Source organism: Myxocyprinus asiaticus, chromosome 43, assembly GCF_019703515.2.
Source record: "Myxocyprinus asiaticus isolate MX2 ecotype Aquarium Trade chromosome 43, UBuf_Myxa_2, whole genome shotgun sequence".
Lineage (NCBI taxonomy): Eukaryota > Metazoa > Chordata > Actinopteri > Cypriniformes > Catostomidae > Myxocyprinus > Myxocyprinus asiaticus.
Window position 1 is genome coordinate 6,409,087 of NC_059386.1, and position 15,953 is coordinate 6,425,039.

The following is a 15,953-nucleotide window of genomic DNA, read 5'->3' on the forward strand; positions in this document are numbered from 1 at the left end:
AATTCTTGAAAGGCTTTATTAATATCTGAAGGAATGGTGGAAAAAAGCTCTCTCTTTTTTATGTATCTGGCAAGCTGTTTCCCTGCTTTGTCCCCCGACTCAAAATATGTCTGTCTTGCCCTGAATAACACAACTCAACCTACTGTGACAGAATAGTATTGTACCTTTATTTTAGCTGGGTCAACTCTCTAAGACAACTGAATGACATTTGGCGCTGCAGCTCCTTTTCAGCACTTTTAATACTCATTTCTAATTCTATGAATTCTTGTGCTTTGATCTTTTTAATGAATGAGGCATATTGTATGATCCGCCCCCTAAGAACTGCCTTAAGCTCCTTCCATACCACACCCACAGAGGACACTAAGGACCAGTTGGTTTCTACATAAATATTGACTTCTGTCTTTAACATTTGTTGAAATTCAGGGTCTTGTAGCAGGAATGTATTAAAGTGCCATTTATATGATTTTCTTTTCTCTATATGCAGCAACATCTCTAAATACACCAAAGCATGACCTGAAACTAAAATGTTCCCAATTGAACAGTCAGTGGTAGATGGAATAAGTGACTTAGGAAATCTATTCTAGAGTCAATTTTATGAACTGATGAAAAAAACGTGTAGTCCCTCCCAGATGGATTCAGAAGTCTCCAAATGTCTGCAAGACCAAGATTTTTACACATCCTCTGAAGTGTCAACATTGCTCTAAAGCAGTGGTTCCCAACCCTGTTCCTGGAGACCCCCCAACATTACACATTTTGGATATCTCCCTAATCAAACACACCTGATTCAACTCATCAGCTCGTTAGTGGAGACTCCAAGACCTGAATTGGGTGTGTCAGAATAGGGAAATTTACTAAATGTGCAGTGTTGGGGGGCCTCCAGAAACAGGGTTGGGAACCACTGCAAGGGTCTACACACCTTTGCATCACTATGATCAAGGACTGGATCCATTAAAAGATTGAAGTCTCCACCCAAAACCATATCATGAAGGATCCCAGTGGCTTGTAGCTTCCCTTCAAGATCTATTCAAATGTTCTGATCATCAGTGTTGGGTGCATAAATATTAGCCAAAATAAGGTTTGCCCCTGTATTTCAGCCAAAACAATAATGGCTCTTCCTAAATTATCTTTGATCTGTTTCAGACATTTGAATTGTAATTGCTTACTTATCAATGTGATGACTCCCCTGCTCTTACTCGAACCAGCACTGCAAAACACATGCCCACCCCATGCCCTACCAAGTTTTTCAGCTACCTGTGAAGAAAGGTGCATTTCTTGAAGGAACACTATATCATATTTTTATGCTTAAGGAAAGATACAACCTTCCTTCTTTTTATAGGGTACCCCAGCCAATGTACCCCAGAGACATTTTACCTACATTAAAGTGAGACATATTGACATGTAAAGATAAATTGTATACCCAAGGCAAAATTATATACACCACTATCCAACATTGATTGTTGTAACAATCAAATCCTTAACCCACAGAACAGAAAAAAAAAAAATGTGCTTCAACCCCACGCACAACAGTCCCAACTAGTGTTGTCAAAACTACCGGTACTTCGGTAACAAGTCGATAATAAAATATAAAAAGATTTAATGATACCAGTGTTTCTGCAGTATCAGTAGTAACGAGCACCAACTCAATCCGATACCAGCGCGCAGTATGACTGACACACGACAGCTTTAAAACGCTCATAGGCTTGTTTTGAACGCGTGCTCTGTTACTCGTTGTACACTGAAATGGACAATAAATCAAATTAAAATCATGACGTCCTAATATGATTTATTAAACCGCTAAAAGCTGCAATCTTAGTGTGGACGAGCTGCGTACTTTAAATAAATCCGACCACTTATCCACTAGAAACTCTACAGACATTGAGAATCATTCACATTGTATGAGATGACAGAGCAGAGCACTAATCCACTGTGAACCATGCAACATATGTAAAATATATATTTATATAATTAAAATCACAGCATTTGCACTTTAATCTCAGCTCAGCTTTATTTATATCTCATTTAAAACAATAGAGTTGACCAAAGTGCTTCACAGTAATACAAATTAAAACATAATTCAAAATTACCACATACACAAACACCAGTAATCTAAAATACAAACACTCCAAAACTGTGTCCTACATTTAATTTGTCAGACTCAAAGGCAAGTGTAAAGAGATGAGATTTCAGACGTGACTTAAAAGTCTTTAATGATCACATTGGGCCATGTCGCAAACTGTTTATCAGGAAAAGTGAAGCTTCTGGCAAAAAACACGCATCATAATAAAAGCAGACGCCTGAAATTGAAGAAATGGAATAAAAATATACTACAACTATATAGTAAAATTTAATATTCACTGTAGTAGTAATAATAATAATAAATAATAATAATAACAATAATTAATAAAAATATCACAAGACAGCTGTTGCATCACAAAATGCAATGAGATGTTAAAAAGTTCTATTTTCACTTGTTAAATGTTTTAAGAATTTACTGATTAGACACCATTTTGATGATTAAATTAAAATTAAACTTTATTAAACTATAATTATTAAAATAATTAGTAAATTATAAAAAATAACTAAACTGGTGTGTTCAACAGCATATTATCATATTAGCATATTTTTGCTGTGGTTTCGAAATTGGTATCAATAACTGTGAAATTTCAGTGGTATCAATACCAACTACTGAAAATGTGGTACTGTGACAACACTAGTCCCAACTGGCATCCATCCCCCAGAAATCTGACGGTCCATGCATGCTCACAAGATTTTCTGCAACACTATTGCCACCGGATTGCTCAAGTCCGGTGTTTTTTATTTTTTCTCTCCTTGTTATGTTTTGTTTTTTGACATAAACCGTGCCATTAAATTGCACAAAAATGTAGCCCCAGTAAATAATCACATCGAACTCAAAAAATGAACAAATTAACTCAACAATAAGTCAATAAAGGGAGAAAGAGGAGAAAAAAACAAAACAAAACAAGTCAGTGGGCAGCCAACAGAATAACATACCCTCTCAGGCTGCATCAGTAAAATGCACGATGTGTAGTCTGTATTGTTGACAGAGTGTGGGCACACAGGCCCGACGATTTCGAATTTTTCAACATCCTGCCCTCCAAGCACAGTTAGCAAACAAAACTATTACAGTTCTCACCGGTTAATATTGCTTAAAGGACAATTGTAGCAAAGTTTAAACGGAGATCACCTTTAAGCGACCAATGTTTGCATAGCATCACGTGACTTTTTTTTATGTATCTCTGCAGTGTGTGATGTTTACTGTTTCAATGATTTTTGATAGTGAAAACAGAACTACAATATTCATAGCTGTTTTCTATTTGTTAATTTGTAAAATGGTGGCATTTCACAATTAATGTAAATTGAATGTAATTTTACATTGTGGGGCATAAACATATAACTGCAGCACATACCTTGTAAAACTGTAGCAAAGGGCACTTTAAAAAGAAAAATCAGTGACTGGATCAATATCGGCCAATCTTAGTGTTTTTTAAAAAAAAAAAACAGTTATTGTATCTGCCTAACATTTCCTAATTGTTGCACCACTCGTTTTTTTTCTGACTAAGTGTGCGTTTTTCAGCCAATCTAAGCTGCTATATGGTCTAGACCACTGCCATTTTAGTCAAAGGTCTGGCTACGCGAGACTAGTGTCAAGCAAGCCTGAGTGTGGTTGTTGTCTGTACAGCTGCACGTACAACGTAAGCAGTGTGACATGGCACATTATCCTGCTGAATACCATTGCCATGAAGGGGTTTACCTGGTCTGCAAGGATGTTTATGTAGGTGGCATGTGTCAAACTAACGTCCACATGAATGGCTGGATGCAGTTCTGATGCTCACATGCCCATTGTAGGCACTTTCGGAGATGGACAGGGGTCAGCATGCGCACGCTGACCGGTCTGTGGCTAAGCAGCCCCATATGCAGCAAGCTGCGATGCACTGTGTGTTCTGACAGCTTTCTATTATGGCCAGCATTAAGTTTTTCAGCAATTTGTGCTGCAGTAGCTCTTCTGTGGGATCGGACCAGACGGGCTAGCCTTTGCTCCCCACACGGATCAGTGAGCCTTGGGCACCCATGACCCTATCGCCGGTTCACCGGTTGTCCTTCCTTGGACCACTTTTGGTAGGTACTAACCACTGCATACTGGGAACACACCACAAGACCTGCCGTTTTGGAGATGCTCTGACCCAGTTGACTAGCCATCACAATTTGGCCCTTGTCAAAGTTGCTCAGATACTTACGCTTGCCCATTTTTCCTGCTTCCAACACATGAAATTCAAGAACTGACTGTTCACTTGCTGTCTAATACATCCCATCCCTATGGCACTTGGCCTACGGCCTCGTGCCTGCGGCTGAATCACAGCAGTGCTGATATAGGGCCATATCGCACTCTTGCTTGTGTGATATTGCTTAAAAAAAATTTAAAAATAAATACATTTTATATATATATATATATATATACACACATACATACATACACACACACACACACACACACACACATAACCATTCAAAAGTTTGGCGTCACTTGCCTGAAATGTTTCTCATGATCTTAAAAATCTTTTGATCTGAAGGCATATGCTTAAATGTTTGAAATTACTTTTGTAAACAAAAATATAATTGTGCCAACATATTAATTTATTTAATTACAAAACTAAAATTTTATTTAAAAAAATAACATTTTTGAAATGGATGACTTGGGCCGAATAATTAAGAAAAGCAGCCATTTCTGCTAAATCTAGGCAAAGTGTGGCCACTTTGAAGATGCTAAAATATAACATAGTTTTGATTTATTTTGGATTTTTTAGTCACAACATAATTCCCATAGTTCCATTTCTATTATTCCATAGTTGTGATGACTTTATTATTATTCTAAAATGTGAAAAAAATAAAACATAAACAATGAGTAAGTGACCCTAAACATTTGAACAGTAGTGTGTGTGTGTGTGTGTGTGTGTGTGTGTGTGTGTGTGTGTATTTTATATATATATATATTTATATTATATATACAATATACAGTTGAAGTCAGAAGTTTACTTACACCATAGCCAAATACATTTAAAATCAGTTTTTCACAGTTCCTGACATTTAATCGTAGAAAACATTCCCTGTCTTAGGTCAGTTAGGATCACTACTTTATTTTAAGAATGTGAAATGTCAGGATAATAGTAGAGAGAATGATTTATTTCAGCTTTTATTTCTTTCATCACATTCCCAGTGGATCAGATGTTTACATTCACTTTGTTAGTATTTGGTAGCATTGCCTTTAAATTGTTTAACTTGCGTCAAACATTTTGGGGAGCCTTCCACAAGCTTCTCACAATAAGTTGCTGGAATTTTGGTCCATTCCTCCAGACAGAGCTAGTGTAACTGAGTCAGGTTTGTAGGACTCCTTGATCGCACACGCTTTTTCAGTTCTGCCCACAAATTTTCTATCGGATTGAGGTCAGGCCTTTGTGATGGCCACTCCAAAACCTTGACTTTGTTGTCCTTAAACCATTTTGCCTCAACTTTGGAGGTATGCTAAGGGTCATTGTCCATTTGGAAGACCCATTTGCGACCGAGCTTTAACTTCCTGGCTGATGTCTTGAGATGTTGCTTCAATATATCCACATAATTTTCCTTCCTCATGATGCCATCTATTTTGTGAAGTGCACCAGTCCCTCCTGCAGCTGCAAAGCACCCCCACAACATGATGCTGCCACACCCATGCTTCACGGTTGGGATGGTGTTCTTCGGCTTGCAAGCCTCACCCTTTTTCCTCCAAACATAATGATGGTCATTATGGCCAAAAAGTTACATTTTTGTTTCATCAGACCAGAGGACATTTCTCCAAAAAGTAAGATCTTTGTCCCCATGTGGACTTGCAAACTGTAGTCTGGCTTTTTTATGGCAATTTTGAAACACTGGCTTCTTCCTTGCTGAGCAGCCTTAAAGGTTATGTTGATATAGGACTCATTTTACTGTGGATATAGATACTTGTCTACCTGTTTCCTCCAGTATCTTCACAAGTCCTTTGCTGTTGTTCTGGGATTGATTTGCACTTTTCGCACCAAACTACGTTCATCTCTAGGAGACAGAATGCGCCGTCTTCCTGAGCGGTATGATGGCTGTGTGGTCCCATGGTGTTTATACTTGCATACTATTGTTTGTAAAGATGAACGTGGTACCTTCAGGCATTTGGAAATTGCTTCCAAGGATGAACCAGACTTGTGGAGGTCCACAATATTTTTGGCTGATTTCTTTTGATTTTCCCATGATGTCAAGCAAAGAGGCACTGAGTTTGAAGGTATGCCTTAAAATTAATCCACAGGTACACCTCCAGTTCAGTACACCTCCTAATCAGAAGCTTATTGGCTAATTGTCTAAAGGATTGACATCATTTTCTGGAATTTTCCAAGCTGCTTAAAGGCACAGTTAACTTAGTGTATGTAAACTTCTGACCCACTGGAATTGTGATATAGTCAATTAAAAGTTGGAAAAATCACTCGTGTCATACACAAAGTAGATGTCCTAAACGACTTGCCAAAACTATAATTTGCTAATATTAAATCTGTGGAGTGGTTAAAAAATGAGTTTTAATGACTTCAACCTAAGTGTACGTAAACTTCTGACTTCAACTATATATATATATATATATATATATATATATATATATATATATATATATATATCACACACACACACACACACACACACACACACACACACACACACACACACACTACCGTTCAAATGTTTAGGATCACGTTCAAAAGTTTAGGGTCACTTACTCATTCTTTCTTTATTTCTTTATTTATTTTCACATTTTATAATAATAGTAAAGTCATAACAATTATGGAATAATAGAAATGGAAATATGGGAATTATGTTGTGACTATAAAATCCAAAATAAATCAAAACTGTTATATTTTAGCATTTTCAAATTAGACACACTTTCCCTAGATTTTGCAGAAATGTACTCTTGGCATTTTCTCAACCATCTTCTTGAGGTATCACCCTGGGATGCTTTTTAAACAGTATTGTATGTATCTATGGTGGGCACTTATTGGCTGCTTTTCTTAATTATTCAGTCCAAGTCATCCATTTCAAAAACTTTATTTTTTTTTTAAATACAATTTTTAGTTTTGTAATTAAATAAATTAATATGTTGGCATAATTATATTTTTGTCTACAAAACTAATTTCAAACATTTAAGCATATGCCTTCAGATCAAAAGGTTTTTAAGATCATGAGAAACATTTCAGGTAAGTGACCCCAAACTTTTGAACAGTAGTGTGTGTATATATATATATATATATATATATATATATATATATATATATATGTTTGGTTAAAATAATCGTTTCTTTGATTAAAAAAAAAAAAAAAAACACTTCTACGCCGAGTAAATACATAAATATTGAGATATTAACGTCGCCAAAATGCTGGACATTATTAAGATATAATTGGTCTAGTTTTATCGCCCAACCCTAACTTGGAATTACCCAATGTGGTGATGGGGGCGTGGCCGAGCGACATTTGCAGAGAGCGAGGCCGGGAGATACAGAACAGTAAGGACTGACACCTGTGGGAAATCACCTCTAACAGCTGTTTTGTGTTTGCAGTGAGAGTGGAGAGGGATAGAAAGGGCAATCCAGACCACTGAAGGGTAAGAGAGAGAGACACATGCAGCAGTGATCATGTGTGCATTGAGTGTTATGCTGAAAAGCAGATCTTTGTATGTGGAATAAAATTTATGTTGGATTGTTTATCCGGCTCCCGTTTCCTCCTTTGAATTAAGAAAGCTAGAGACTTGTCACACCCGAGTAAACCGTTTCTTGCTTAAGGGTCAATGGTTATAGTTCATGGATTAACCCTTGAAATTAAAACCCACAATCTTACAATTACCACACAGATTTACAACCACTAGGCCACAACACTCAATTTAATCTAACCTAAAAGACTTCTTATCTTGAGAACATTTGTATAAATCTCTCTGATATCACACTAATAGGACTGCACCAACAAAAGCAAATTTTTTTTTTATTTTTTTTTTTTATCCCCTTTTCTCCTAATTTGGAATGCCCAATTCCCACTACTTAGTAGGTCCTCATGGTGGCGTGGTTACTCACCTCAATCGGGTGGCGGAGGACAAGTCTCAGTTGTCTCCACTTCCGAGACGTCAATCCGTGCATCTTATCACGTGGCTCATCGTGCATGACACCGCAGAGACTCCGCATGTGGAGGCTCATGCTACTCTCCACGATCCACGCACAACTTACCACACGCACCATTGAGAGCGAGAACCACTAATCGCAACCATGAGGAGGTTACCCCATGTGACTACCCTCCCTAGCAACCAGGCCAATTTGGTTGCTTTGGAGACCTGGCTGGAGTCGCTCAGCACACCCTGGATTTGAACTCGCGACTCCAGGGGTGGTAGACAAAAGCACATAGTTAATAAAGTAATGTATTTCTCAATGGATTTGCTTTGAGCATTGCCCTCTGACCTTTGTGCACACTCTGTAGGTGATGTATGTCTCCATGGTGGATACGTGTTTCTTGGGGTCGTCTACAATCACAAACAGGTCACGTGTCTCTCCGTCCAAATCATCATCTAGCTGTAGTCGGTTTAGTAGAGAAGAGGAGGAGGCGGGACTTGATGTGTCTAACAGAGTCCCATTGGGCAGGATCAGGTCCTGGGGGCGGGGCAAAATAATCAATGAGTAAATATAATGAAACACTGATATTTCGTTCAAAGAGTAAAAGCGTTGACAAGAAATAGAGAAAGAAATTTATATGGCTTTGTAATTACATGAGGGTGAGTAAATCCTGACAGAATTTTCAGTTTAGGTGAACTATTCCATAAATAGTCGACAACTCAACCACCACTCGCATAATCACAATGCAGTGCCACATTTGAAACGACAGAAATATCAGATTCTTTAGCACATTCAACCACTTTCAACCCTTTATTTACAACAACATTGTAACAAAGCTATTTAACTCTCTGAAGGAGGTGGGAGCCGGGTAAACATCCAACATAAGACACTTTAATGTCAGCACTTTTCAGAGTAACAAAACATTCAACACCACTGCTTTTCAGCAGCACAAACACACAGCTTCCTTATGTGTCTCTCTCTCTCTCTTTATGTCTCTCTCGACTGCAGCTCTGGTTGCGGCTTTATCCCTCGCCCGCCAACACCTTAATCGCCATCAGCTGGGTGAGATAATTCGCTCCAGGTGTCCATCATGGTCTCGCCGCACCATCGTTGCCCGACTCAGGCCAGGGATCTCTCTGGCCTGTGCCTTACTCCCCCCATATATGGAGAGGAGCTGCTGCCCTTTCGGTCGACCCAGCGCCGGATGGTTTTCCCCGCCTCTGGGAAACAAAAACAGCTCTTGGGGAAGGAAAGGAGCGAGAGAAGGAGAGAGGGAGAGAGGGAGGTTGAGAGAGAGAGAGAGAGAGGAGAAAAAAAAAACTTGTCGACTCCCGAACACACCGCCCACCCAGTCCTCAGCCAGCTGGAAGACCTCCATCAGCGACGCTGGGCGATGGCACTGGACTCGCTCAGCCGTCCCTTTCGGTAGCCTGCTGACAATCCGCTCCAGTACCACCAGATCGTGTATCCTCAGCGTTGCGTTCTTGAGCCAGCAGCGAGGTCTCCAGGACAAAGTGGTCTTCCACCAAAGTCCCAGTTTCGGCACCAATGTAACAAGTAAAGGTGGGCAAGGAGGAGGCAGGAACTGTCTGAACAGTCAACATAAAGTTTAATGGTAAAACTCAACTTAAAACAACATAAAACAAAACACAAGCAGCATGGCCATGTGCATCTCTCTCTCTCAAACTGGCATCTCCGGCCCCCCTTTATCTTGCTCTCCTGCTGATCATCTGATTCAGCGCCGGCCGTGCACGCTCACGGCCCAGCCACCCCCTCCTCGTCACAAACATATTCCCAAAATAGCAACAAAATGAAGGCCACCTCATACACAATGTGTGTGACATGTAGCCTTGCAGAAACAATGACATTTCTTTGAGGTAACTGAAGCTCCGAAATACTATTGGTTAATTTTAAAATCAAACCTCAATTTAGTAACTCATATTAAACATGAAACTTTTCTGGCGAGTTAGTCAATTTTCAGAGAGCATACTAGCCTACATTAGTATGCTCGTTATTTGCGTTACTGTGGACGTAACAAAACAAATCTCAGAACTCAAGGTGGTGATAGAGTTATCTTCAAAAGTCAGTTTATCATTAAACTAGCTTAGATGCGTTATTCAGGTAAGGTGCTATACCAAACTGTTTCCTGACTCTTGAGATCTGGGCCAATAAACACAAAGTTTTTATAAGAGACAGGACATTGACGTACATGTTAGACGTTGTGAAAAGGAGGAGGGTGTGGCCGGGCCGTGAGGGTGCACAGCCGGCACTGAGTCACCTAATCAGTGGAAGACAGAGATAAAGGGGAGCCGGAGACGCCAGTTCGAGAGAGAGACACAAGCGGCCGCTGTGCATGTGTGTGCGTCTATGTGTTTTATGTGGTTTTAAGTTGAGTTTATGCCATTAAAGTTTATGTTGACTGTTCTGCCAGTTCCCAACTCCTCCTTGCCCATCCTTTACCCATTAAACTGAAACCCAGGAAGGAGGAGGGATGCGCAGTCGTGTAGTCCTCGCCGCTGCTCTCCACTAGGGGCGGAGCCGCAGCCGTCCGCCGGGGGATGGAGTCGCCGCTGCCAGCCGCCGGGAATCGGAGGAAAAGCTGCAATCCTCCAGGAAGGGGAGGAGCCGTTCCATCCATCAGGGGTCGAAGGACTTGCTGCCGTCTGCCTGGGGAGGAGCAGCTGTCGTCCACCAGAGGGTGGAGGAGTGGCTGAGGACCAGGCGACGGAGTGTCCGGGGACCGGCGAGCAAGTTTTTCCTCTCCCTCTCCTCTCTCTCTCTCTCTCTCTGTCCCCCTCCCGCTTGCCCTTTCCCTCTCCCCTCTCCCCTCTCCCCTCATCTCTCCCCAGGAGGCGGGGTGGACCATTGGCTGGCGAAACAGCCAGAAGTAGGCCAGTCTGGATGGCGCCCTGGCCTGAATCGGGCGGGGGAGGAGTGTGACGAGGAGGAGGGCATGGCCGGGCCATGAGGGTGCACGGCTGGCGCTGAGTCATCTAATCAGCAGGAGAGCGAGATAAAGGGGAGCCGGAGACGCCAGTTTGTGTGTGTGTGTGTGTGTGTGTTTGTGTGTGTGTGTGTGTGCGTGTCTATGTGTTTTATGTTGTGTTTTAAGTTGAGTTTATGTCATTAAAGTTTACATTGACTGTTCTGCCTGTTCCCGCCTCCTCCTTGCCCATCCTTTACCCGTTACAAATGTATTGACTTGAAATATAAGGTGTGACATAACATCATATCACATGTCACAATGCAATAAATCCGTCACACCATAGTACACAGATTGTGTTTATGATAAATAACATAGAAAACAACTGTATTTGTTTTATAACTTTATATTTGGATACCCACTAGTGCCGGGCGATAGGATATTTCATTTGGTTAGGGTTATATACGATTTTTTGAACACTTCGTTATTTTAACTGCTTTTTCGTTTCGTTTGAGGTGCAATTTGAATTTAGAAATATCTTTGGTTTACGATTTTCGTGTTCCAATATATATTTATATTTTTAATTTTTAAATCAAAATCAATACAGCTCAAATATTTTCCGATCACTCGGTTCTGGGGGCATAGTGGTTGATGATGTAATCGGTATTTTTAATAAAAATAGCGTGAAAATATTTTTTGCATATCGCTCAGCGCTAATACCCACATAATTATTTTGTATGATTTTAAATATATTAATATCTACAGTATTTACAGAACCATAAATGTTTGTTATTAAAGAAAGTGTTGGATGTAATCTGATTACAAAGTAATTCATTATTGTAATCTAAATTAATTTAGTACAAAAATATTGCAATGCATTACATTTTAAATTTCTGTAATCAGATTTTAGTAACTCACTTTTAATAAAGTGAATTACTTTTAAGCATAGTACTTGAGTTATACATATTTTCAAAATAAAAATACACGTAGAACGCACTTTTTTTTTGCACTTTTTTTTTAATTATGTTCATCTGCACATCTGTTTACATTTCTGTGACAGCTGAAGGGTGAGCACCCCCTATTAGACTTATGTAATTTTTAGGGCTGTAGATTTAATGTGTTAATTCAATGCGATTAATTATATAAAAAATAACGCATAAAAAAATTACTCAAGATTCCTACCAACAGAGCAATTCAAGCTTGAAGTACCACCTGTTTCCTCCAGGGGGCAGTAAGCAAAACTCCAGCTGTATAGGCAACGTGCAGCTTATTCAGAGAACAAACCACACTCACCAACAACATTTCTGTGCACAAGATAAGAATGTGTTCAATCCGTTTTTTAGAGCTCATTCGTTCAAACACAGCTTGATTGAACACAACTCCAAATGCAGGGATCTCAAGCCCTGTTTTTCTAAGTTTCAAACTATGTTTAACTTGACACAGCGACCTAAAAACAGTTTATGTTAAGTGAGACGCTTCAAAAGCATTCATCTGACGCAGGTGTACATTGACGCGTCCTTAGAAAAACCCTTATAATAAATCCATCTGGGACTGACGAATTCATTTGCAAAATGGATTGCTTTAGGCTGTATGCCAATGGTTGGCTTTTGTTCAATAAAATGGAAATACACAATATATTGGATTCTAAAGCCACTTTTCACATCTTATCAATGATTTACTCATCTGCCACAATAATGTAATGCATTTTAATTATCTGAATCATAATGTTTAATTATAAATAAAATATATGTAATAATTTAAATATAATCATTTATAATTACTTAATCATCATAGTGTATATTGAATTACTGTTATTTGAGGGGTATTCTCAGCAAATATATACAGTACATATGCGATTAATTCGATTAATTAATTGGCATACCATGTAATTGATTAAACATTTTAATCGATTGACAGCCCTAGTAATTTTACATAAGATACATTATTTTAATATCTCATTCCAAAGAAAGATTAAAAAAAAAAAAAATGTGTTTCAATGTTAACCAGCTATAAACAAGTTTGGACATAGAACAGGAAACTTGCATAATATGTTGGAATTACATATAACTAACATCCTTTTTTCAGATTCAGCACTGAGGAAACTGTGACGCTTTTTCCTGATCACATGCCCATTTTGAGTCCTGAAACAAGTTCTCAGACCTTCTTTTTGCTGAGCTGCAGAAATGAGGCACTGTAAAAGAAAATAGTGCACTGCCCCAACATAGAACCTGCCTCTTTGGTCAAAGTATTCACATGAATTGACAGCTCCTGCTGTTACATATAAACTTAATAAAATTGAAATATTGGTATATCTGTCACAGTTCATAAACTTTTTATATAAAAGGCAATATCCATTCTTGCTAGGAATAAAAGTCTCCAATCACATTTTGTCTTGTCAATTCTTAGCATGGACGGATCATCATAACGATCCCCAAAGACTTTGTGCTATCATGCAATTCATCAAAAACAAGCCTTCCCTATTCTGCTCCTAAAATCTTAAAGTATTCACATTTTAACAGGAGCATGACTTTTTCTGAGCAGGTTTTACACAACAGCATTCTCAGCATTTTAACTCTAATAATACATCTAATAAATAGGGAAGCCACAGAGCAACTCAAAATGAGTAGTGATAAATGGGTCTTCTGTTTCATGCATGCAACACACAATAGGCTTAAACCAGGGGTTTTAAAAGTCTTAAACAGTAATGTTTGTCCTTTTGACAATGGGATTTCTTAAAGGGATAGTTCACCTAAAAATAAAAATTCTCTAATCATTTACTCACCCTCATGCCATTCCAGATGTGTATGACTTATTTTTTCTGCTGAACAAAAATAAAGATTTTCAGAAGATTATCTCAGCTCTGTAGGTCCATACATTGCAAGTGAATGGTGACCAGACCTTTGAAGTGCCAAAAATCACATAAAGGCAACATGAAAGTAATATGACTCCAGTGGTTTAATCCCATGTCTTCTGAAGCGATATGATAGGTGTGGGTGAGAAACAGATCAATATTTCAATCCTTTTTTACAATAAATCTCCACTTTCACTTTTAGAATGTGAAAGAACATTAAAGTGGAGATTTATAGTAAAAAAGGACTAAAATATTGATCTGTCTGTCACCAAAAGTGATTGACTCGCTTCATAAGATATACAGTTGAAGTCAGAAGTTTACATACACCTTAAAATACATTTAAACTCAGTTTTTCACAATTCCTGACATTTAATTGTAGAAAACATTCCCTGTCTTACGTCAGTTAGGATCACTACTTTATTTTAAGAATGTGAAATGTCAGAATAATAGTAGAGAGAATTATTTATTTCAGCTTTTATTTCTTTCACCACATTCCCAGTGTGTCAGAGGTTTACATACACTTTGTTAGTATTTGGTAGCATTGCCTTTAAATTGTTTAACTTGGGTCAAACATTTTGGGGAGCCTTCCACAAGCTTCTTACAATAAGTTGTTGGAATTTTTGCCCATTCCTCCAGACAGAACTGGTGTATCTGAGTCAGGTTTGTAGGACTCCTTGCACGCACATGCTTTTTCAGTTCTGCTCACAAATTTTCTATCGGATTGAGGTCAGGGCTTTGTGATGGCCACTCCAATACCTTGACTTTGTTGTCCTTAAACCATTTTGCCACAACTTTGGAGGTATGCTAAGGGTCACTGTCCATTTGGAAGACCCATTTGCGACAGAGCTTTAACTTCATGGCTGATGTCTTGAGATGTTGCTTCAATATATCCACATAATTTTCCTTCCTCATGATGCCATCTATTTTGTGAAGTGCACCAGTCCCTCCTGCAGCTGCAAAGCACCCCCACAACTTGATGCTGCCATCCCCATGCTTCACGGTTGGGATGGTGTTCTTCAGCCTGCAAGCCTCAACCTTTTTCCTCCAAACATAACAAAAAAAAAAGATCTTTCTCCCCATTGTTTGCACTTGCAAACTGTAGTCTGGCTTTTTTATGGCAGTTTTGGAGCAATGGCTTCTTCCTTGCTGAGCAGCCTTTCAGGTTATGTCGATATAGGACTCGTCTTACTGTAGATATAGATACTTGTCTACCTGTTTCCTCCAGCATCTTCACAAGGTCCTTTGCTGTTGTGTTTGGGACTGATTTGCAATTTTCGCACCAAACTATGTTCATCTCTAGGAGACAGAATGCGTCTCCTTTTTGAGCGGTATGATGGCTGCATAGTCCCATGGTGTTTAAACTTGCGTACTATTGTTTGTACAGATGAACGTGGTACCTTCGGGCATTTGGAAATTTCTCCGAAGGATGAACCAGACTTGTGGAGGTCCACAAATTTTTTTCTGAGGTCTTGGCTGATTTCTTTTGATTTTCCCATGATGTCAAGCAAAGAGGCACTAAGTTTGAAGGTAGGCCTTAAAATACATCCACAGTTAGACCTTCAATTGACTCCAATTAGCCTATCAGAAGCTAATTGGCTAATTGCCTAAAATCTTGACATAATTTTCTGGAATTTTCCAAGTTGCATAAAGGCACAGTTAACTTTTTGTATGCAAACTTCTGACCCACTGAAATTGTGATATAGACAATTAAAAGTGAAACAATCTGTATGTATACAATTGTTGGAAAAATTACTCATGTCATGCACAAAGTAGATGTCCTAAACGACTTGCCAGAACTATAGTTTGCTAATATTAAATCTGTGGAGTGGTTAAAAAAATTTGTTTTAATGACTTCAACCTAAGTATATGTAAACTTCTGACTTCAACTGTATATTAAACCACTGGAGTCATATGGATTATTTGTATGCTGCCTTTATATGATTTTTGGAGCTTTTTTTTTTTTTGCCTATATTTGTGATAAAATCGCATCACATGAGCCAGTCTCTGTCTCTGTGAAACT

At 38.8% G+C, this 15,953-nt stretch overlaps 1 protein-coding gene across 3 annotated transcripts in view; it reads right to left on the reverse strand.

The window, feature by feature from the left end:
• LOC127433509 (sorting nexin-30-like) overlaps positions 1–15,953 on the reverse strand; it is a 49,059-nt gene that overhangs the window by 25,912 nt on the left and 7,194 nt on the right. The window contains exon 3 of one of the 3 annotated variants that reach the window (XM_051685478.1): positions 8,508–8,696. The exons of 1 other annotated variant lie outside the window; for it this stretch is intronic. In XM_051685478.1, coding sequence (XP_051541438.1) covers positions 8,508–8,696 — 189 coding nt within the window. Of the gene's footprint in view, positions 1–8,129; positions 8,395–8,507; positions 8,697–15,953 lie in introns of those variants that run through there. One more of the 3 variants, XM_051685479.1, reaches the window with a different exon arrangement.